The sequence below is a fragment of the Chinchilla lanigera genome, unplaced genomic scaffold, assembly GCF_000276665.1.
Source record: "Chinchilla lanigera isolate Chin_1 unplaced genomic scaffold, ChiLan1.0 scaffold00011, whole genome shotgun sequence".
NCBI classification, from domain to species: Eukaryota; Metazoa; Chordata; class Mammalia; order Rodentia; family Chinchillidae; genus Chinchilla; species Chinchilla lanigera.
The window spans coordinates 8,536,477-8,562,003 of record NW_004955412.1 but is presented as its reverse complement, the minus strand read 5'-3'; the positions used below and the strand labels follow the sequence as shown (position 1 = coordinate 8,562,003).

The following is a 25,527-nucleotide window of genomic DNA, read 5'->3' as shown; positions in this document are numbered from 1 at the left end:
CAGTTGTCCAGTTTTCCCACATACCTAGTTTAAACTACTTGTTTAAGAGACTGTCTTTCCTCCAGTATATCTGGCCCCTTTGTCAAAAATCAACTATCTGAATGTGTCTGCGAATGCTTCCGTACCGTGTTCTGTTCCTTTGACCCGGGCATCTGCTTTGTCCCAGTACCATGCCAATTTTTCCCTGTTATTTTATAGACTGCTTTGAAGTCAATTATTGTGATTTCTCCTGCTTTGCTCTTGTTGCCCAAGTTTGCTTTCTCTATTTTTATCCATACCAGTTCCATGTGAATTTTGGAATTGTATTCTCTAGATTTGTGAAGCATGCCATTGGTATTTTGATTGGGATTGCATGGATCTGAATAACAGTTTTAGCAGTATGGACAATATTTGTTCTGCCTATCCATGAGCAGAACATTTTCTGATTTCTTCTTTAATCTCCTTTTTCAGAGCACTATAGTTTTCTTTGGAGTCTTTCCAGTTTTTGGTTCTGTTAATTCCCAGGTATTCAAATTTTCTTGATAGTACTGTGAGTGGTATTGTTTTCATAATTTCTTTCTCACTGAGTTCATTATTAGTGTACACAAATGCTATTGATATTTATGTGTTGATTTTGTATTCTGCAGCACTGCTGAAGAGCTTTATTAATTCTAAGAGTTCTTTCATGGAATTCTTTGGGTCTTTAAGTAGAGTATCATATCATCTGCAAATGATAATAGTTTGAGTTCTGCTTTTCCTGTCTGTATCCCTTTTATTTCATTCTATTGCATGATCGCTCTGGCTAATGTTTTGAGTATTATGTTGGATAAAAGTGAGAGTATATTCCAATAAATTGGAAAAACTTGATGAAATGGACAAATTCCTAGCCTCATGCAAATGCCCACAGCTAAGCCAAGAAGACACCAAAATGCTGAACAACCCAGTTACAAACAATGAAATTGAGACAGTAATAAAAAAAATCTACCAACTAAAAAACCCAAGACCAAATGGATTCACTGCTGAATTCTACAAAACCTTTAAGGATATTATATCACCCATACTTTTACAGTTCAAAGAAATTGAAAGAGATGGAATGCTTCCAAACACACTTATGGAAACCAGCATCATTCTGACCCCCAAACCAGTTAAAGACCCAGTTGAAAAAGAAAACTACAGGTCAATCTCCTTAGTGAACATAGATGCAAAAATCTTCCAAAAGATATTAGTGAATGGAATGCAACACATCATCAAAATGATCAAATATCATGACCAACTATGTTTCACCCCAGAGTTGCAGCAATGGTTCAACATATGCAAATCAAAAAATGTAATGCACCACATGAATAGAAGCAAGGAGAAAAAACATAATCATATCAATGGATGCAGAAAAGGCTTTTAACAAAATCTACACCCCATGATAAGAACCCTGAGAAAATAGATGAAGGACCATACCTGAATGTGAGAAAACTAATATAACTAATAAGTGACCAATATCCTATTAAATGGGGAAAAACTGAAAACATTCCCTTTAAAATCAGGAACAAGACAAGGATGCCCACTATCACCACTTCTATTCAACATAATACTCGAAACATTAGTCAGAGCAAACACAGGAACATGTAGGCAATGTGGTCATACATGCTCAGTGCAGAAAATTTGAAACAGAATGATTAATACAGAAAATTAGTAGCAGAGAAGTGGAATCACTGCTGGGCCTATCTCTGAGTATGTGGTTAAGAAACTTTCAGAACTTGCTTGTGGGAGGGGTTTGGAATAGTTCACGAAAGCAGGCAAGAGAAGTCCTAGAATCCTGTAAGCAGAGTTTAATAAGCAGTTCAGAGGTTAGGAAACCAGAATGATGATAAAAATGCAGACAGGAAAGGCCAGGCTCATAAGGTTTCAGACTGAAATAATTATATTCAAAACCTAGACTACAGTCCAAACCTGTTACATCCTGGTGAGGAATTTATCTACATTTTGTCCATATCCAAAGATTTTATGTGAGGTTGAATTTAAAGTTGTTGGATTAGTTAGTCTGGTGAAGAAAATTTCAAGGAAGTCCAATGTTCAGGATATGTTACTACTGGCTGCATGTAGTCAGATCTGTGGTAAAAATCATAAGCAAAAGACAAAACAAAAAGATACAAAAGATTCCAGTTTTGCCAGAATACAAGCACCTACAATTTTGAGGCAAAGGAAAGCCGGGTTGCAGAAAGGATGAGTGTTTAAAAAAGGCCAAGTACTTTGCATCAGGACAATAGGGAAGAGGGTTTAAAAACATCTCAGGAATTGGTCAGACCCCACCCTTTAAAGGCTCAAGAGTGTGAAAGTGTAAATACTTTCAAAAAACTTTGCTTTAGAAAAAGAGAACCCAGTGGTGCCCTGTTCATTCAAGGCCACATAGAGAAGCATATCCTCAACTTCAGCCATCCAGGGACTCCGAGGACCCTGCAGCCTTGGTCTTGGAGTCACCACATGACTCCAAGCTCACACGGTACTACAGCCCACCATGGGTGCTGGACATGGAGCTATGAGGGTCAGTGTTTTTGTGTGCTCTCTTCCTATCCTTCACTTTTCCTTTTTGGGATGGGAACTTTTACCCCATGCCACTGTATGGGGAAAATATTTAACTTCTATTTTTAAAATTTTTGCAGGGGCTCACACTTAAGAGTTTGCCTTGAGTTTCAGAAGATACTTTGGATTTTGGTTTTTCAGCAGTGCTGAAACTATGAAGACTTCGTTGCCTCTGAGAGATGAATCAGATACAACTGGCACAAGGAGGTGGACATAAGCCTGTAGGAGGCTGAGGCAGAATGTTGTATTTGGAAGATGTTTGGAGTATGGGGGCACCATACTCACTAGCTAAACGTGCTATTAGGAGGTGAGGCCTCGCTGGAGGTGGGTCACTGGGACATGACCTGAAAGGCTATATTCTAGTCCCCAACTCCTCCTTTCCCCTCTCTCACTGTTTTCAGGCTGCCATGGCATAAACTGCATTCCTCTGCCATGCTCTTCCACAAGGCTATTTCTGCCTTAGAATCACTCAACCATGGACTGACCCTCTGAAGACTTTGAGCCAAAATAAAGCTCTCTTCCCTGAAGTTGTGGGTGTTGAGCATTTTGTCCAGTGACGGGAAGATGACTAATATGCTGACTAAATCTTAAAAGCTTAAAAATTTAAATGAGAGTACGACTCTTACTTTGCCTTACAAGTGGAAGATATGTCAAGATTTCCTTATTCCTGTTGGTGGTCACATATAAATTATCTAAGGGCTGAAGGAGGAGTGCATATAAATACAAAGCATTGTGTCTAAGGTGAAATCACCCTTAAGAAGTCCAGGGAACTTATAAATGAATGGCCACTTTGTGATCTTATTGCCACTGTGACAATATATGTTATTTATTTATTTGTATATTTATTCCTTGAAATTAAGCTAGAGATTCAAACCTGCCTTTGAAACTTAATAGTCTCTGTGATCTTGGATAAATTATACTGAACCTCATCTTTTAGTATATAAAATAAACACATCTACTTTTAAGGACTAATTAAAACAATTATAGTAATAAAAGAAAAACATCAACACAAGCCAGATGCAGAGGAACAGATAAAGACCCATTTTACAAGGTAGAAAAAAAGAAGCCATGATTTTTGCTGTTAATAATCTTGCGGTGTGACAATACTTTATTTGTAGCTGTGCCACAGGATGTTTCATGATTCCTGATACAGAGCAAATTTAACACAATGATCTGGTGAATGAAAAATATGAATTATGTACTATCATTTCTCAGGGCGACTTGCACATGCAGAAAAAGGGATATCAGAATGGATACTTAAGGTTCACTTTCTTAGAGGAGTGATTGTAATTATTCATTAAGGTTGGGTGGGATGAACTCTTCTAGGTGAAAACGGCTGTCCAAGCTAAAGTATTAAAGAGAAGAGCAGCACTAGTTGCTAAGAATTAGCTGGTTTTGGAGAGGAGGAATGTGTGGTAGAGTAAGAAAGAGACACTGGAGTAAGTAGGGTAAAATTACAAAGCTATCTGCATTGAGTTAAATAGTATAAATAGTTGACCCTAGCAGTGCTTAGCTTTAGAACGCTTGCGCTGGTATGAGATGTTAAAGCTGGGGCAATGAGTCAGAGTATGGCATTTTGAGAGGAATGTAAGTCCTGTGGAGAGGTGAGGTAAGTATTAGCAGGTAAAGCTGCAGAGTCCACAGGAGATCAGATCATGAACGGTCTGATGTTCTTCACTATTTGCAGCCTGAGGCCAACAAAAAAATTTAAGCAGAGAAATGATTTAAATATATCTATTATATCTGTTAAAAATACCCGCACCAGAGTGAAAGAAAAAACCAGAAGAGAGAAAATCTAGGGGCAAAGTATAGAAGTAATTTTCTTACTTCAATCTTTGAAAAAACAGACCACAATGAACCAATAGACAGGTAACGTTTCCCTGCCCCTACCCCTGTTGGAAGTTTCTAGAACAGAGCTTAATCTATTGAGAAACCAATATCTTCAGATGATTGGTTGTGTGTAAACAAAATATACATGTACCCACACACAAATTATACGTAGGATATAGAAAAGAAAAAGAAATTTGGCAATTTATCATTTTTGATAAGTTTTCTTATTCTTAGTGTATGATCCTTGATGATAGTAGCCGTGACGATCACATAAGAATTTCAAGAATCAGGAAGTGGCATACCAGTTCCTGCAGATATCAAATCATCGTTCATGCTAGTTACACGCAGTGATCTCTGGACCCTGTTGGATCCTCCGCAATCTCAAGCATGCCTAAAAAGGAAGGACTAATGGCTTCCTTTAACTTGCCTAGAAGAGAGATGCCAGAACACTACGGTAACTGGGAAGAGTAGGAAGATCACTGAGATGGCAAGTATCCATTCCCACTTCATCAGGACAGAATGCTGCATAAGCTGGATGGTAATTGAAGAAGATAAGTTCAATTTATAGATAATTACAGGATAAACAATGCTAAAAAATGTCCACAATCTATTTGCATCCCTACTCTAAATGGAATGCAATATTATTTTATTTACTGACATGGAACTGGCCTCTTTTGTTCCAGCTAAAGTATTTAAATATTCCTGTGACGTTCCTTACTTTGCTTTAGCTTAAGAGAATTATGATTATTTAAAGAATCTAAAAAATATTACTTAAACCAAGCTTTGCCAGGGAATTAACTTTGTTTAAATATGAAAAGTCCTTGACTTCATAAAAAATTTACGCTTGTAAACTCATGAGACAATTTCATGCATCACATATTTCTGTCTTCTTAACTTTATCCTCCCGGTTTTGGGGAGATAAGTTAGCCTTTATAATTTCTGTTTCTACTTTCAATATTGTGACTAAAATATTTGTTAAATATTATGTTAAAGCAATTCAACAGAGTATTTTAAATCTTGCTACTTTAGAAATCAGTTTTTATTACTTAAATCAGCCTTGATGAATTGCTTAAGTATCAGATTCCTATTAACTTGAAACTAAAATCATAAATTATAGTGTCTAAAATCATAACTAAACTAAAATCATAAATTATATAAATTTAGTGTCTAAATTTATTTCACATTGTGTCTATTATATAGAAATAGATCATTTGTTTAATTATTCACCGAGAATCCTGAAACCTTGATGAGCTCATTTATTCTACAATTATTCTTTGATTCACTGAGACCTCTTATATACAAAATTTTTCTTCTCAACATGGAACCATTTTCAAATTGTTTTCACCCAGTCGCTATACTTTGGTATGAAACTCTGAGTGGTGAAAAGGGTGGAGAAAATCAACATTTTAACATTAAGTGTAATGTTAGAAGAATTTTTCCTTTTAATTCTGAATCAACTCCACATTTAGGAATCCTATTACATAGCTCTCAACACTAGCTGTTGACTGGCTAAATGAAACAAAAATCATTAGGACATTCTAAGGAGCACTCTTTTAGAGCTGAATGGATTTGGATAGAATTATGTTAATACTATGTGCGAGTCACTGGCTTAATCATGTATTACAAAGATATCAATTACATATGATAAAAAGCTTGCTTATTTTTAGTGAGCATGATGGTCATAAGCCCTATTATAAGCAAAATGTTTTTCTATTTTATATACTGGCACTTCAGACAGCTTAAACATGTTGTCATTTACTAGGGCTGTTTTTGACAAGCTATGCTATCCATTAGGATTAGGGTGCTATAAATATTCTTTCCATTTTGTATTGTTTATTTATTTTAGCTACTACTGTCAGCAGCTCATTTCTAGAATGACAGTTCATAACATATTGATTTTTCCCCCAAAATTGTTTAGAAAGAATTGATGTCGAAATCCTCCACTGTGGTAATTAATTAGAATCTCATTATACAATGTCATTGTGAGTACAGACATTCCGTAATCATAAAGTCTTTTATAGTGATTAATGATAGAATATATTTGATTTATGATTTTTATTTTCATGAAAAATAATAAAATACCCTCTGTGGATCTACTAAATCTATGAAAAAGGCAAGTCAAAATTTCCCAGTATTTTCACAATCATTTACTAGATTGTAAAATTATATTTTATTTAACAAATATAATACAGTTATTGTTCACAGTCCCTTGTTCTATTTTACTGTTTGAGCTCTACATGAAATTCAATTCACTAAAGATTAAATATTTCTATAATACTGTATCATAGACTGCACACCACATACAAAGAAGTAGGGGTCTGAATCTCTTTTGTACCCTTTAGCTTCTTTTTCTTCTTCTAAACCAAGACACTTGTCAGAGAAATATGTGATGAGAGTGGTTAGGACACACAAAAATCTTGAATTCCGTAGGAAAAACCACTTTGGGGATTAAGCTCTGAAGAAGATGATACTCTAACACAACAAGAGAATGGCCTCCTGCACCAGAAGATTAACAAAAACCTTTGGTGAAGCTTGTCAAGAAACTTTCCTGATCGTGAAGAACTTCATTAATACATATGCATCTTATTTATTACCATCTATGTGTGTGATGAGTGGACATCGTTTAAAAAATTGTGTAACTCCTATTCAAGAGACTTGCTTATATAGCCAGTCTATCCCATTTTTCTTAAAACTGGAGAAGACAGACCATCAGCTTAGATGTTTCATGTAAGAGCCAAGTATTGGCAATCTTTATCTGTAGTCCTTCTCACTTAGATAAATAACTAGCATTTAATTTGACAAACGTTAATACTGTAATTAATAGCAAAACCCACATTGTAATTAATTTTAAAAATCTCTTTGACAGGTACCAAGCTGGTCTGAATAAAAATACACTGAATTTTATACTAGAAATATGATAATCATTGTAAGAAAATATCCCATGCGTTATGAAAATATGCAGACTAACCATGTATTGAAACATTATTTTAAGGTACAACTACAATAATCTTAAATACCTGAGTAATTCTTACAAAAAGTGGAAAATAAACAGCTCTTACCAAGTTTGCAATGATATAATGGTAGCCTTTAACATGTTTCCCAACGCTGACAATCTGTGGAGATAAAAAGAAATGAGAGAATCAATTTAACTTTGTTAAGAGATTATGTTTAAACATTTACTCCTGTACCATGATTTCATGTGGATCTGTGATAGGAAAACAATGCAGTTTTTCTTATAAAAGTGATATATTATCATAAGAAGAATTTGATGAGCCACACTGAAAATGAGTGATTAATGTTTAAAAAATGCCATTTTTATCTGCCACACTTTATAAATGATCAATTATATTGCTATACTTTGTTGTAAAACCTAGTATGTGATGATCTCCTCAAAGAGAATGACAATACTCTGAACCAAAGAATAGTTTACATACCTTTCTTAAGAAAATATATTTAGGTAGAATCTTAACTTTATTCCAGAGAATTTAAACGTGTTTAATTTATTGATAATTTATGGCAATGGAGTATCACACAGAATGTTAGTTTTCTTCAATGGGTAAGAAAGATTATTTATGAGTAGATTGAACTGTTGTCTTAAACAAGAAGCAATACATGTTTAAATGCACAATCTGTTTATAGACATGTCTGATGCCAGCAAACATAGTTAACTTTCATCTGTGTAAGGGTGATTTTTAAAATAATAATTAGGACAAAATGCCATCAAAAGTCTTTTCTCTTTCTGTTAGATTCATTTTTCCCCCAAGAATTATTTTAGAAATACTTTGAAAAATATAAACTCAGATTTTTTAAGGAAATAAAAAAGATTGTATGTGAAATTTTATTTCTTCATTAGAGATTAAAACTCTCATTCTCTATAAAACTGAAAATTTCTTCAATAAGAGATAAAAATATAATTGCAGTTACGAATGAGCAGGTTTGCAACCTCATTCATGCCCACAATGCAAGATTTTCATGCATTTCTACTATTAAAGAAAAAGAATCCTAATTTTTTTTAGCTTTTAATATTCTCTAAAGACAGTTCTTTTGTTTGAGGGACTTGTGTTCAAAATAGAGGAAAGCTCTTTTAAAACCAGAACACATTAATTGTGCTGTAAACAATTTTTTTACACAGCTTTGGTGCCATGTAATTTCTGTTCATCTCACCTTTTTTCTTTTCATTATATATAATATTCTTTCTGACTTTAAAGTTCTGCAGCTTGAATTATCCAATTAATTTGGATTTTCACATTCAAGTATATGTTTACATGGCCCAGAGTTTGTTGTATGAACTGACTCTGAGGATTGCCCTTCAACTCCGGAAAATTCTAAGTCATTACCACTTAAAATATTTCCCCAAAGATGTTTTGTGTTTACTTATAACAGACACTGCAATGTTAATATCACTGGCTTGTCACCACTTTTATGATAATTTCTGAAATTCTAAATTCCCTGATCACAGTATGTGGTATACATTCAAAGTACAATCCGCCAAAAAAAGAAGGCTGTTATCATCCTCAGAGCAGATGTTTCCCCCAGCACACTAAGTCCAGGTTACAACTGAAGATACTTAATTGACTCTCTGTACATGTGGCAGATATTTTTTCCTGCTCTCCTCTTCTTGTTGGACTTGGCCTTTGAATGGTCGAGCTTTACAAAGGGCCTAGGGTCTAATTTGTGGCCTTGACTGAGTCCAAAGTGCTTGTTCTTGGGTGAGTGTTAAATGCCCAGTTGGGCTACTCGATCCAACAACTTCCTCGTCATAGACGGGTTTCATTCTTACTCATTTAAGATTTTCTCTATTACTTGAAAGTTCACCATCCACTTATAAGGAATCTACATAGCACTTCTAAACCATTTTTATGGCTAGATGTATCTAGTCCTCAATTTGTCTAAAGCCAAACTCCCCAAGAGAATCTTACCAGGAAATGAGGACAAGCAATAAATACACAGGGTTATAAAGTCTGGTGAAGAGTCAGGGTCAGGCATCATACTGGGTAATCTAAAGCTGCGTGATTTCTTATAAGTTGTTCAGACTGGCGCCATTTTCTTCTCTGGAAATCTCAGGTATGGTTTGTGCAAAGGACAATGATCAGAGACATTTGATAATTGGTACTCAGATGGGAAAACGTATACTCTAGAATGAGTCTGCTATTATATTCCTGCTATTTGTTATCAGTGGAGACTGATGCTATTCAGCTATCCACCATTTATTCTCTTCTGGTTTCATTGTTCCTAACCGCCCTTGGTGTGGCTATTTAAACCTTTCCTCACTTTCTTTAAACCCTCATTCCCACCCTGTTTCTTCTTTCTTAACACTCTCAGCTTGTGATTTCTGTGAAATTACAGTTAAAATCCTGTGTCAGATTTATCAAACATCCACTTTAAAGCAGAAACACTTGTAATTGTTGAAAAGGCATAGAGCCAGCAGAAATTTAGTAGTGGGTGTCTCCGTAAAAACATCACTGTCAGTTCTATCTTTTCAAACAGCACCAGTATAGCAAGGAACTGTCATCAGTTAAAACTTTTTCAATACAATTTCAAAGTACGAAGACTCATAAAACCAAAAGGAACTGGAAGGGATAAAAATCTTGGCAGAAAATATCTTGCAGGGTTTGCTATACATTGAGATTCAGGGCGATGAGGATTGTGGGGACCAGAGATCTGAGGATTTGTTCACCTGCCTGGAAATGCTCACAGGATGATTATCTTCTTTTTGTTGTTTTGTTTTTTTCCGGTACCAGGAATCAAACTCACGACCTTGCGCTTGCCAGGCAGGCACTGTGCTGCTGAGCTAAATCCCCAGCCCCTGGGATGATTATCTTTGCTGACCAAATCGTTGCTGGGAGAAAACAAACGCACCCCTCGACCTGTTGGAAGACTTCATTGTCTTTGAACATCAGGGCATTCTCTTATCACCATTATCTGAGATGTCTGTGGTTTAAAGCAGATCTTGGTCCCTCTGCTAAATATCCACCCTTAGATGAAAATTCTTTGTGAAAAAAATTCAATTTACACTTCATGAAATAGTTTTATAAATAGAATTTTTTTTTAAATGACTGTGTAAGTCTGACAATGTCATTGTTGTTTTTATCATTCCTTTCAAAGTGAAGCATATTTTATGTAAAAATAATCTGAGTAACCTGAATTTGGGGGCAGAAAAGACCTTGTGTCTCTATACGCTTGACATTTTTTTCTTTGGAAATACCATGGAGAAATGAAACAATTTGAGGTGAAAGATCTAAGTATAAAGTGGCACTGCCTTCACACTCATGTGGATGGCTAAACTGCCACGAGACAATGGTGTCTAGGACAAGGACTTCATTGTAAAAAATAATTATAACCTTTCATAAAGATAGAAACATGCGGCGATAAAGAAGCTGCATCCTTGAAGAGAAACAAAGGATGCAACAAGACAAGGGATAATGTTCAAGTGTGTGTTTCCAGTTCTGAGGGAGAGTTTATAAGGGGTGTGGAAGTTCTATTGTCCCCACTTTGAGTCAATCTTTACAAGAATAAAACACTTAACAGAAGTCACTAATTGAATCCTTTAATTATTTTTCTTTGTTTTGTAGGAAACATCCGTTCAGAAATACCTGTGGTGCTGGTCAAAAAATTTAGCTGTAAAATCAGGGTTACGCATATGTGTGATTCATGAAGTAAATACAAGATTTAAATATTGAGAATGTTTTTATTGACATATTTAGGCAAAACAAGTATTTGTAAATGTAACTTCTAAAACATTTCTCACTACTGAAAGCTGGGGATGAATCCCCAGCCTCACCTTCAGCCTTGGTTTCCATCTTGTCCTTGCCTTGCCATTCAGTGCCGTTCAACAGAAGTGAATGGACTGCCTCCCCCGTGTGAGTTCAGGGACAAGAGAATGCAGGACTGCAGAGATAAGTCAGCGCTGCTGTAACTGCAGTGTTTATTATCTTACAAGGGGATACGACCGAAACACGAACAACGGAAGCACGAGGCAGAACAAGAGGAGTGTTATGAGTTTCAAGGAGCAAGGGATGTCAATTACTAGGGAGAACAAGGTACATTTTAAATGAATAAACACTAAATACTGACTCGGTGAATAATTAAAAGGCAAAGCAGGATATAAATATTGCCAACATTAATATACAAAGTCAATTGGAGACTTGTAAACACCTGAGTTTGGCCTTCAATTGATAGTGAGACTCTATGTTAATCCTCTATGGTTTACAAAGCACTCAGGGGTTTTGCTATAAGGAATGCTGTGTATTACTGGGAATTATTATTATGAAGCTGTGATTGGTGTATCAAAGAATCTCTTCTACCTAAAGTCACAGCGTGACACATGGATATGAATGATTTTGTTTCTCTTTTAATAATAAGTCGGCTAGAACTTTCTGTCTTAGATATTATCCTATTCCAGAGAATTCAGCGTCCTGGAGGAAAGAATATAATGCATTTTATGGTGTCACGGCCACACTGTTGATCAGTGATAGGAACTGTCATGATAGCAATCATTCTCACTTAATCTTCTTTTTCTATAGGAATTCTAAATTTCCAAATATCTCCAGAATATTGATTTTCAACATGTTTCAAAACGTTTTACTTCAGGAAAAAAATAGTTTCTTTTCAGTCCATCAAAGCAGCGTATATGGGAGTGGGGCTTTTGCAAACAAGCTGTAGTCTTGAACTGCAAGCACATAAGACAATAGTCAGATGTTAACTGCAGTGGAAAGGAAGAGAAAATAAAACACCTCAAATCCTGAAGAAAATATGAGAAGAGGTTTAGGAAGAGGACAGAAATCTGAGCTCTTACTAGATATTTAAGAGACATAGGTCTGTGTGCATGCATACATCTGTATGTGTGTATGGATTTTAATTTTTTTCTATCCTTGGATATGTTAGAGATTATCGAAGTTTCTGGTGGGGAGTAAATCTCTTTGTGGGAAGGAAAAGGGAAAGAGAGCTGTGTATAAGGGGACAGTTGCCTGTTAAAGTTGCCACATTCTCTCACAAGACATTCATAGCAAGCCCGACTGGCTTCCAGTAAAGGGTGTCGGGACACATTCTTCTTTGGATATAGAGTCTTGTACAGACAAGAGCCTGTGTCTGCGCAGTTAGTCACTGTAAGAGACTCTAGTGACGTGACCTTCTCATTTCAATGCGTACTTGTTCACTCGCCAAAAACAGCACTTGAATTTCCTTGCCTCAGGATTTTCCCTGGTCTCTAACCCTTTGGCCTTGGAGTGGGGAGCGGTCAGAAGTGCTGGTGCACCAGCTTCCTAACCCTGCAGCAACCTTCCTCCCCTGACTGACAGGAGTTGGTGTGTAAACATTCCAACTCCCATGCGCTACAAGTGAGACGATCCCACAAGTGTGTCCCGTACCTGCTCCCTCCAGTAATCAGCTTACAGTCCTTTCCCATGAGCTCCCAGCCCATCGCCCGGTGCTCATTTACTAGACAAATGCGCCTTTCACCCTCCATGTTTCTCCAGAGAAGAACTCTTCCCTTTCAGTCAATTCTTTACTTTCCAAACAGTTTGCACCCAAATCCTTGTCTTAAGACTGGCTCCGGGGGGGAGAATAAAACCGAGTCAAATCAATAACGCAGAAAAACATTCACTAACACTGTGAGCTACTGGTTTCCAGCTTTCCATCCTGCGGTGCGGAACACCTGTGTCCTGTCTTAGTCTCTAACCTCGGTGTGCACGGGCTTTGGGAAAACTCCAGGGAACCCTGAAATTTCAAAGTTTGTTACAGGAAAGGACACATTGCCATTCATTCCAATCAAAATACTCCCCCTCACTTCAAAACACTCCTTCATGCCCTCAGTCTGGCCACTTCTGTGAGCAGTTCTGGAAGTTCTCTTCCACGAATGTCTTTAAAAAGGTGTGGTCAAAAGTTTGGCTGAATGCTGGTGCTGAGTGCCAGCTAACGAAAAGGCCGGCTCTTAAAATCGTTACAGGGCGTCCTCGCCCTCCTGTTCCCCAGGTCTGCCGCTGTGTGACTGCATCCTGGCTCTTGCCCCAAGTCTAATTGACAGTGAGATGTCAGTGCTTGGAACTGTTCCACAATGCTGAGGCAGCCACGACTGCACAACTACAGAATCTCATAAGAGAAGACTTTCAAAAAAACTGCTTCAGGAAGAGACAGGAACAACGATATATGTATGTTTAAAGCAGGGCCCGGGATACGGTTCAGCGGCGCAGTGCCTGCCCGGCAAGCTCAAGGTCCTGAGTTCAATTCCCAGTGCCAAAAAAAAAAAAGATATGGAAGCAAAGGGTAGAATTTTGAGAGGGATAAATGGTAATATGACTTTCACAACAGTAATTTATTTTAATGTAAATATGCATGGTATATTTCAATCACAGTATATAACCAAGGACTCAAGCTGCATATGTCCAACTTTTATTTGGGTATCTAAAATTGATGAAAAGATTTGCTCTCTTACATGGGTAAATAGCAATGGTTTAATGTCTTTAATAAATTTTTTATATCTTAATACAAGATTGTATTTTTGTACTATCTCATATATCTATGACATTTCTTAATGGTACTTGTTATTATTTCTCTTTGACTTTATTTGAAATGTTTTTTAAAATCTCTTTAGCTGCATCAGAACATCATTCAGATCATTTTATGTCCACCTCTCCTGCAGTTTTATTAATTAACAGATTGAGAGTTCTGTAGTAAATATGGTTTGAATAGGTTCCTAAGACTATAAAGTAAAAAAACAAGTGTTGAAATTCAGGCATTTAATTTTTGTTTTCTGTGACAGCCCTTCAAACTGCCAATGGCCATAGAAGAGCACGTCCTAGACGGAGTATATTGTTCTCTCTGCCTGTCATGGAGGTACTAAAATTCCACACTCACAAAGCTTAAATTATGTGATTCTCACGATATTAACTATGAACATTTCGTAGCAGCGCTCCATTTTGATTTAATAGCATTTTAATTTTACCACTTACAATGTTTGCAAAGAGGCAAAAAAGATTCAATGACATTTGTAATTACGAATTTGAGGCACACATGGTAGCTTGATAGAATCAGTTAGACTCATTCTCTTTTTAAATTAAAAGACATTTCATAAGAATCAATATGAAAATAATGCTAATGAGATGAGGTGGAGGGGGATAGTCCCTCACTTTCATAAACAAACACATTAGAAAATAGTCATTGCGCGGTGAAGCTGAGATTCCAGCACAGGTATATTGACTACAGTTCCTGTATTTTTCCCACTATCTTCTGTTCTCTTCTTCAGACCATATCCATTCAGAAAAATAATGGATTTTTGGCCAATATTAATATATCTTTCATAAACTGAAAATGAATAAAACTGATTGTGAGAATGACATTCTTTATCACATTAAATATTTGAAGAATGTCAACCTTATTCTGAGGAAAATCTAAGTTTCTCATAATGAAACAGAAGCACAATTCTTTTCAGTGCAAATAATGCCTGAAGCTATTGTTTACTTGAACAGCAGTATACATGCATGGTTTTCCTAGTTCCCTTTTGCATAAAACTGAGATTGGCCCTCACAGATAGAGAAGTATCAGGAAAACTTTAATGCATCAAAATCTATGTGTGAAATGTCACGTGTATAATATGAAATAATATATAATATATGTTATATATATTATATATGTGAATTATAATGTATTATATATTATAATACGACATATGAAATGTCATATGTATAATAAAGCCAGTTAGCAGAAAAATTTGTGCTTGGTTTTGCACAGTTTGTAGCTTACTAAGTGTATATTTACAAAAAACGGTTCAAGTTGTATCTAAATTTGTGCATACTCAACTCAATCCATTGGTCATGCTACATATTTGTTACAAATTCAAACTTGAAAATCAATGAAAGGGTAAAATAAATATATTTTATGGTTTAGAGACTTAAAAATGGCAATTCCACAAAAATAAATCCATAAAGTTTACTTTTATGAACCAGACAGTAATCAGAATATCTCATGTGTTGAAATGCTCATTAAATATATCATCAGTGAGTAAATATCTATTCTTGAGTTATAGAAACAGCTAGAAGGGACCAGTACTGAGAGGAATACAAGTTATCTATAAATTCATGTGCTGCCACATATGTTCCTATATAATTATGAAGGAATATGTGACGAACTTCAACATCGAATATGCTCAGGAAGAAACCTTGTTGTTTAAACCTGAGATGCATAGGTACTTGCGAGCATGCCCACGAATGCTCAAGGATGGACAAATTCTCAGATCCAGTCTCTCCGGGAGTCTATGACTCCGTGCCTGGTGCAGAGGGATGTGTTAGCCACTGGTTCTAGAAGTCTTCTGTTAATTCCTCAGATCCTCCCATATGTTTTTGCTTTGAGATTAGTTTTTCTTAAATCATATCTGAGTTATTATCCTCCAAACTTTCCATTTTTTAAAAATTCAAGATGAGCTTTATTTTTGAATGAATACCAGGCAAGTAAAATATAAAGAAATGGATACAGAAAAAAGTATTTATGGCCAATTTTGCTTGGAGCACTATGTTAAACAAGATTTAAGAGGTTTCTTTGCTGTAGAGATTCTTATAGACTCGAATATGTTAATGTACACTGAGATGGCAACAGCCAGATAAAGTATGCAGTTTTGCTGAACAAAGATTAAGGACTTCCTTCCCATCGCATTGCTGTTTACGCATGTTCCTTAACTTTTACCTACATTTCAGACCTTATGCTGCTTTAGCTTTAGCATAAGTGTTGCTACAGCAGCATTTGCTTATTTCCCTTCCGTGCTGATTGTGATAATACACAATAATAGCTGACTCATTGCAGGCGTATTTAAAGTAACTTCCTTCCATAATTTTGGAGACGTTGCCTTCATCACTACTTGATAGTCTCAGCTGATGATGGATTTTCCGTTTTGTATAGCTGTGTGTAATTACATTTGAGAGGTGAAACTGGGATTAATAAAATATGTGAAACGTAGGACCCCAGAGTCGCTCACTTTCTTTTATTTCAACAGGATAACTAATTTGCACTTAAGCTTATTTGAGATTTTTTTAAAAAATAAAAGCAGATGATTTATTTGAAGATGGGTAAAAGAGGAAGCAAGATTATAGCTACTCTGGATGATTACAGAGTAATTAAAAGTGAAATACTTGAGCTTACTTAAGATTTTTAAATGTACAACTCCAGGCAAGTAATAGAGAATCAGAGGAAACAATTGTCAGCAGATATGCTATCTTAATAAATGACTATAAATTTTAAAGTCAACTCTTTACATTTATTCAAATGATAAACCCTAATATTATTTTATTTTATTTTTTCCTGATATTTTAGAAAGCAAATAAAATTATAATTTGACAGAGAGAAGTCAGGGGGAAAACCTCTACTTAATAGCTAAATTGACCTCTGTGGTACAGGTATATACCATTTGCATGGCAATATCAGTGAGAGGTTTTCTGCTTATGTTGTACATGGGAAAAAATTTAAATTGTCAGATTAAAAAAAGTAACCTGGTCATATCAGCTATATTTTTTTAAAGCTTAACAAAAAGTAATGGGAGGTACGGTTTTCTAGAGTAAATACATACGGTGCTTGGGAAAGTATTTAGTAATAAAATCAATCAATCTGCATTATTACTATCTGACATGCTTTTACTTTTTTGTGTATTGCAGTGTCAGACTCACGACCTGTCCCTAGTTGGCCTGGACCACCCTCTCACTGCTGCTGCCCCCGGCATTCAGCCACCCTTGTGGGCCTGCCCTGGCGTGTAGTCTTTTCCTTTCCAGTTGCTGAGCTCTCGTGCTGGCCACCTACCTCAAATCTTCTTTCCTCGCTTTTCTCCCTAGGGAATTCTACCTCATCGTGTAACAATTCTATCTCAACTTTTATAAACGTTTCCACATTTCTTGTATTATTTGTGCTGTTGTCTTCCTTTTGCAGTTCCTTCCCTGGCTGGATTGAAATTGATCATTCTTGTGTAGAAGGCTAGAAAACTGGTAGGTATTGGATAAATGTGTGTGAGGTAAATGACCAAATAGGTACGTGTTATATGCATGTAGAAGACAGAAAAATAGTAGGGAGGGGTGGGCAGTGACACGAAAGTGTACTTATCTTGTGATGCCTGCAATATATTCCTACTGCTCTATCACTGCATTATACTATATACCTGCATTTATCTACCTACTTACCATCTACCTATATGTCCCTCTCCCCAGTATGGGTGTTAAAGGGAAGGCCATAGGGAAGCTATAGAGGTGATTTAAACTTTAGAATATAACAATTGTTTAGCATATGTGGCTCTTCTGAGAAAATATTAAAAATTAGAAAATAAATATATCTAATTTTCATCTTTCTTTCTTTTTCCATTTGTCCATGATTATGAGAACCTTACTTTTTCCTTTTCTTTCTCTCTTCTTTCTTCTTTCTCTCTCTCTCTCTCTCTCTCTTTCTTTCTTTCTTTTTTTCTGGTAGAAACAATACTAGTTTCATTGCTTTGCATAATCTAGTCTTACATTTGGTACAAAATCAGTTAATATAGAAGCAGTATTCAATTAAGTGCTTAATCTTAAGGGGAGGATTAAGAATGAATTTGTATCATTACCCTCTGACTAAATCAAAGTGATTAAAAAGATGCATCACTTCATTTCTGGCAGGTAGAACATTTTATTACAGAACTGTATAATATAATACTCTTGTAATTTATAAAAACAAAGTTATATTTATGGTGTTTACAAGACTCAGCAAAATGCCCTCAAATGGACCAAGAACTGGACCTTTGGATTTTTGTGTCAAAACCAATGATGAAAATTATTCTAATAATTGTTCTTGCAGCTAAAACAAATTTAGTTGACCTAACCTAATCCTAGAAATCATAATGCTTCTAAGGCAAAGGTCCTTGCATTCTGACAAGCATACTTTTCTCCTTCTTGAGAAAACATACTCTTTGTTTCCTTCACTTTTCTGCATATGTTACCTTAGAAAAACCTTCTAAGAAAATGCAGTATAACTGTAACCATAATAACAGTTTCTAGGAGACAATTACACAGCCCTCTGTAACTCTACTGATTCTATTTGCACCAGTCTAACTGAGATCATAAAAAAGTGTTTCTGTTGTCTGAAAACAACAAACCTAGGGCATTATAATGGGATCTGCAGATGCAAATAAACACAGTCAAAAGGTAAGATTAAAGAAGAAAAATCACCTTCTTAGCATAACGTCATGTCTCTCTCAAATTGGTTCTTATTTTGTCACAGATCCTGACTGCGCAAAGCTTGGTATGCAAAAGGAGCTTTATAATGAAGCAGAAGCTGCATGCTCTGCCAGTACTGCAGTGCGGGAAATCGCTGATATGATTTCTTTGCTGTAGTAATTTCTCTGCATGTGTGATGTGTTCCTGTTTTATCTCACTCATTACTTTATATAGGGAAATGGAACTTGTTTGTTTTTTTCAGCACATACAACATACTCAACAATAGGTAGGCAGTCCATGATTTTTGCTGGGTGAAACTGTAGAAAAGAATGCTTCCCAAGTAATGGAGTGTTATGTTCAGACACTGAAATACTACGACTGGGTCTTGCCTTAAAGAAAAGGGATATCTACTGCTCGTGCCTTCACGTGAGGCACATCTACATTTACATTTATTTAACAATTATGACTCAGGGATATATTGGTAAATGATAGATCCTGCTCTGATAGGGATAATATTTCAATAGGAAAAATTAACTAAATTCATGCAATTTAAGGAGTCTACATTTCTTTTTTTCTTTGTTTTTTTTTTTTCCGGTACCAGGAACTGAACTCAAGACCTTGCATTTGCCAGGCAGGCACTGTGCTGCTGAGCTAAATCCCCAGCCCCTAAGGAGTCTACATTTTTGAAGACTTCCTTCAACCTTTCAGCTTCATCCTTGATCAATGTCCATTCCAATTTCCACTTTTGCCCTTTATCCAGTTTTTATCATATAGAATTATTCTCTAGTTTCTAAATGTTTTCAGATTTTGCCCTTGCAGTTTTTTTTCCTGTTCTGGACTATGCCTACTTTTTTTCTGTACCTAGGTAGAGCCCATGCATTTTTAATTTAATTTTTTTTTCCTGTAAAGCACCCTAGACTGCTTTGACTACACTTAGGCATTCAGTCTTTGGGGTTTTGATACATTTTGTAATATGTCTGGTTGTGAAGTCATCATACTGTTCTGTAAGTATTTATTCATGCTTTGGTGTTCCTTGCTTGAGAATCAACATTCTTGGTAGGGACCATGTTTTACTCTTTTCTGCATGATCTTGCAGTGCCTGGAACAATGTCTAGCACATAGCTACTGAATGAATCTATGTAATGTCGGGTCCAGAGCTGTGCTGCCTCCCCCTGTTGGCTTATTTCCCCTTTCAGAATATGTGCTGTCCAATCCCCCATAGTGATTCCAGTAAGTAAAACTGCTATCCCCAATTGTCAGACCTCTCCCGGAGTGAATCCTCCTCATTCCTGCTGCGAGGGTTTCTTTCTCCTTATGCTTCTTCTCATCTCTTCTGTCTCTTACAGTTTTGTATTTTTGCATTTGAGGTTTCTTTGTCTGGCTTTGATGTGAAAAGACTGACCAGGCAGCCATTACCCAGTAATGAAAATGATTCAACCAGCTATGAGTTATAGGGGCAGACTTTTAAAACCTTTGACTTTTAAAATGCCTGTATTTAGTGTCATTATGAGGAATAAAAGTGGAACAGGTTGAGTTTCAGATCGATATGGTACAATTCCTGGTGTCTGAGAGTTATAAAAATTTGTAAATTCAGACTCAGGGTATACGATATCTTCTAGTCAGTGCTGTCACACATTTGACAAATCGTGAGAAAGTCTGCCCGAGACCTGAGATATCATGGAGATAGTGCTAGACGTGGTAGGCAGCTTTGGGCTTAGAATAAGTTCATTGCAACCGAGTTCTCAATTCACCTCTCTTGTGCAAATGATCACATGCATGTTTGAGAGGCATGTTCTTCTCTTTCTAATTGATCTAGCCCTGAGCTAGTGTTATTGGTTTCCTTTGGTGAGTTGATAAACTTCAGAGAGGTCAATTATAGCTTTTAGGCATTTTGTATTAATTTGTAAATATCATAGGAAGGTCATTGGTTTTGCCAATTATCTGATATTCACACTATGCGTAGTGGGACACTGACATTCCTTTCCACATGGCGAAAGGGGCGATGTTACTGAAATGGGCGCTGATTAAATCTGAGGTGTGTGACAGAGAAGTAGGTTGAGATATCTGTCAGCCAATTGCAAAGTCATTCTCTCCATCCTTTTGTTAAATATCTATTTTGTACCATACATTCCATCTTTATCATATCATCCTGATACATACTTAGTTAGACACCTTAAGTACACCCATTGTGTGTCCTGGAGTCAATACAGCCCTAGTTTCCTATCTAATGCCTTTGACCTCATCAACTGTTCAAAATAACTGGCATTTGTAGCAAAATCCCCAAGGAAGTAGAGATCCTTATTCACTTTCTATGCACTGTATTTCTAAAAACAAATAGCATATTTGTTAGCAAACAGTTTTGACTTAAGTCTTAATGAACTAAATAAGACTTACTCGTTAGAATAGAAAAAGTATCTATTTTGCTTAGCACATTAGTGTGCATGTGGGCACGTGTGTCTTAGTTACTTTTCTCTCATTGCTGAGACAAAACACCTGATGCCCAAAGTTCGGGGATGAAAGGTTTAGTTAGCTCATATTTCAGAGCTCACAGTCCATGATCTGCTGGCTCAAAGGCAGAGTGGCCCATGGCCAAGGGGCAACAGTTCATCATGGTGGAAGACAGCAAAGGCAACAAGGTGGGGTGGGGTGAAGGACAAGTCTCTTTCTGCCCCTTTCATCTCCTCCAGACTGGTGGGATTAGGGTGGTGCCAATCCAACCAGTGGACTGATCTAGCAATCACCCACCCTTAATCCCAGCACCCTTAATCTTAGCATGAAAGCATGAATCAGTCACAAACTCTTGAGTCAGTTACCTCCAAAAAAATCCCATCTAAAGATGCATGAGGCTTTGTGGGGACATCTAGACACAAACCATAGCAGTGTGTGTGTGCATATGCATGTATATAGTGTATACCCAACAAATATTGGTGGACAAAGGTTACCTAGAAAAGTCACCTGACTGAAGTTTTACTTTATACGTCTTTCTAAAAACATATCCCCCAGGTAAAATAATGTATTATTTCACAGTCAATTATAGCACTAGAAAAATTTCATTGGAAAAATCATTATTAACTTTTAGAGCAAGTAGGTTTTCCTTAGATCATCTCCGCTCAATTTTCTTATTTAAAGTTAAGAGAATAATAGTATTAGGTGACTTCATTATTTTAAATAAACAAATGAAAATTTCTTATCCATCCCTCAAAGAGTGAAAATACTTCTTTTTTTGGAAATGTTCATAATTTGCTTTATCTGTTCCAGAGGATTAGAGCTGGGTGTCCCTGTGAAGTGGGTTATACTGACACTAACCAAAAATCTAACACGGGATGCTCAATGTGCCATTTCCGGTGGAGTGAAATACATGCACAGCTACTTGCCTTCAGAGCTATTTGTCAAATAATTTGTGAGTGTGTGGTGTGAGTGTGGTATTGGGGATGGAACCCAGGCCTTCACTCTGAGCTATATCTCCAGCTCTTCTTAAAATTTTGAGATAGGTCTCTCTAAATTACTAAGTGGCCCAAGCTGGGCTTAAACTTTGACCCTCCTGCCTCAACTCCCCAGAGTGTAAGGATTACCGTCATGTGCCACCAGGCCAAGCTCAAATAATTTTTGATGCCAAAAAGATAGTTAAGTTCAAGTTTGTTATTGCTTCCTTGCTTCTGGGTTAAACATGTCCACTGAAGTTCCAATATTTCAGTGTCCAGTTAATAAGGAGTTAGGGAGAATCCCCAAAGACTCTGCAAGTATCAAATTTAGGATTTAAAAATGATAGGAATGTATAAGATAAAATAATATATAAAAATATCTTGCTATAAATCATTTATTTTGATATGAAAATAGTTCATTAGATTCCAGCCATATTGTGCCATTCTGCAAAATAATTGATGTGTTTTTATTTATTTATTTATTTTTAGAGGAAAAAAATTATGTGAGATAAAGTTCATGTCCAAAATAGAATTTATAATCTTTTTTAGCAAGTCCATAATATTAATTTCAGTAAAACTACAGACTTCATCAATAATCACAAATTCAATAAACATTAACAAATATTTTTAATTTTATTTTTAAGTTCTTTCTTGCAGATGAGTGAATCACATTGTCCATCAAATTTAGAGAGCCAAAAATACAATTTGGTTGGAGTTGATACGTTTCTGTTGCAGGCACAGAGGGTATTATTTACACAAATTCTAGTTTTTTAAAAATCTTGTCATCTAGGTTAAAAAATCAAAATGCCTTAAAGTACATTTTTAAATACTTGTTCACAAGACAAGAAATTTACAGATCTGAGGTTTCTTTAAGATTCTAGAATTGGGCCCCTCAGAACCATCAGAACCAGAACAAACTCAAAGATCTCTGGAGCAGCAACTTGGTCAGACAGCATCTATGTACAGAAAACGGAGTGACGGAGGATGGCTGGGTTGGTTACAGCTTGCGGTTTTGCCTTCCTTGAAAGGGCTGACTGCCCGCCACTGAGGGAAGCTCAGCTGCCCCCACCGAATGACACTCGCCTATTTGCACTCCGGTGGCAGCTTCGTCACCCTGGTGCTCCCGGTGTTCCCTTACAGAGGTATCCTCAGGCCTACATTTAATTTCCCATTCTGATGCTCATGTTTTGAAACGTTTGAATGAGTACATGGTCTAACTGCTTTTTAAAATAGCAGTACATTGATAAGAACTAATTAGTTCACGGCATAAAGTAATTCGGGAAACACATACAGAAGGCGAAATGCCTCTCTCACAATAGTTGTCCATTATGTTCAAAGAATATTGTGTGAGCTCTTTCTATTATGTTTTTGCAAATGGATACAAATTGAAATGTCCAGGGAGTAATTATTGACAGCGTGCTGCCACAGCCCGAAGTGTGCTTGTCCTAGAAATGTAACAAGGCGCCCCTTGTCGTCACTGTATCAGTTTCACCATCTTCTCAGAAAGGGTTACTTTTCCAAGGCATTTCCCCAGTGAAGATCATTTAGTATTTAGCTTTTTAATTTTTAAATGCATTTAAATGATTTTAATTGATGGACTAATTAAACATCTTTATGGAGTAAAATGTGATGTTTTAGCATATGTACATAGTGTATTGATCAACTCAGGATAGTTAGGTTATTTGTTATCTCAAAATGTTATTACTTCCTTGTGATGACATTAGAAATACTTTTCTACCTATTTTGAATTGTGTGATATAATATCATTAACTAAAATCAATCTCTGTGAAAACATCAGAAGTCTTCCCTCCTCTGTGTGGCTGAGACTGTGAACTCTGACCCACGGCTCCCTGACTCCCTCCAGCCCTTCTTCCCGTCCTGGCCTCTAACAAACCCTTTCTGAAAGACATGTTGGTTGATGAGCTGAAATTGCTTTCTATTGTTAGTTTATGGAAGAGGAGTTTTGAAAAACAAGGATATTGTTGAAAATGAAGAATGCACAAAGTCTTCACAGTCTGGATTCACTCCTGTGTTTGAATGTGTCAAGAGTAGAATTAATTGGGGCTGGGGACTAAGCTCAGTGGCACAGCAGCTGCCTGGTAAGCGCAAAGTCATGAGTTCGATTCCCGGTACCGGAAAAAAAAAAATCCACACACACAAAAAAGTAGAATTAATAACCTCACCTTGTTGAAAAAGAAAGTTTTGTTACTATGTTTATTTCTCCCTTGTAAGGAGCTTTTCGGTCTATGTCTTGTACTCTGGGTAACTGGTCTGAAGACAGTGATACACAGGGTATTAACTATTGTTATTCTGTTGTAATTTTCTTATGACCTTTTTTTCATAAAACGAAAAATCTTAGAAGAAGTATTAAACATGCTTTTGCTTAAAGCTATGAGGAATTAAATACAGGTAATAAAAATCATGTTCAGAAGCAAAAAAAGCTTTTTTTGAGGAGGAGGGAGACTTTATAGGACATTGAAAGTGCATGCTTCTTTCACAATATAGTAATCGTTGTTATAATATGTGCAAGGTCTGCCTGAGAGGGGGCTGTGGGAACAAAGGTGTAGACCTTTGTCATTATCCCTTTTATGGTCATTATCCCTTTTGAGCCATGATAGAAAAGAAACATTTTAAAATTCAGCTAAATGAATGGGAAAGGTAGATTCTGCAGCTTTAAAATTTCTTCGCACTGCCCCCTGCAATATGATGTCCAGTGCGCTTAGCAGGAGCTCATTTACAGCTTACTCAGAGATTTTCCTGAAGGCCCCCGAGCATGCCGATTTTCTTCTTAGAAACCAGCTAAGCCTCTGAAGCGGGTCACTGTGCTCTGGGCACTCAGTGACTTCCTCCAGACAGAGGCTTTGGGGCACAGGTGCTAAGTGGAGGGTCTCCCTGAGCCTTACTCAACCTCTGTCGGGAATGTGGCAATCCAGGCAGGACTTAGAATTGGCTGTGCTGGGGGATTTGTCCTGAGTTATTCACAAAGCTGCAGTTGTTAAAGTCAAACGACTCAAACCCTCCATGCAGGGTGGGTGCGGGAGGGAGAGAATGGGAGTTGACGAAAAGAGGAAAAAGTTTTCTTTTTCTTGGGTTCCACAAATACCCCTTAAAAATGTTTATATATCCCAAGAAGCTACAATCTTCATATTTTGTTTGGACTCTCTCAGAAATAAACCTGAGTGATGTGTAGGCTTATAACTAACATCTGCAAAGTAAGAAGTGGTTTAGCTTTTGTTTTTTGCTTTTTCTTGTATAAAAGAACAATAGGCAGTAAATGCTTTGTCAATTCCTTTTGTAGTATAGCCTGACTTCACAGCTTAGAAACGCAGCATATTTTGCAATTGTTAACTTGTGCACATGTTACGATATAGTTAGGGACGTTTAAGATATCTAGTTCGCTGCCTATAGGTAGTAGGAGGGATTTGTGAAACACATTTTGGTTTCGATTTTTATTACTGAGTACTGAAGTGATTCTCATAAATCACCCTCAAACTTGACAAGTTTATTACTACAAATAAAAATCTATAACTATATGTAACAAATAAAACTATATGTGACAAAGTAATCCA

The 25,527-nt window shown here is 36.5% G+C and overlaps 1 protein-coding gene and 1 long non-coding RNA gene across 13 annotated transcripts in view; one reads left to right on the top strand and one right to left on the bottom strand.

The window, feature by feature from the left end:
• The window catches only part of Gria4 (glutamate receptor, ionotropic, AMPA 4), a 337,970-nt gene that overhangs the window by 82,153 nt on the left and 230,290 nt on the right, over nt 1–25,527 (bottom strand). For all 12 annotated transcript variants that reach the window (XM_013511180.1, XM_005378006.2, XM_005378007.2 and 9 more), the window contains one exon: nt 7,443–7,496. In XM_013511180.1, coding sequence (XP_013366634.1) covers nt 7,443–7,496 — 54 coding nt within the window. The remainder of the gene's footprint in view (nt 1–7,442; nt 7,497–25,527) is intronic.
• Nucleotides 11,334–17,239, top strand: LOC106147888. Its single transcript, XR_001232909.1, has 3 exons — nt 11,334–11,423; nt 14,141–14,214; nt 17,019–17,239. It is a non-coding gene; the product is annotated as an uncharacterized LOC106147888 (long non-coding RNA).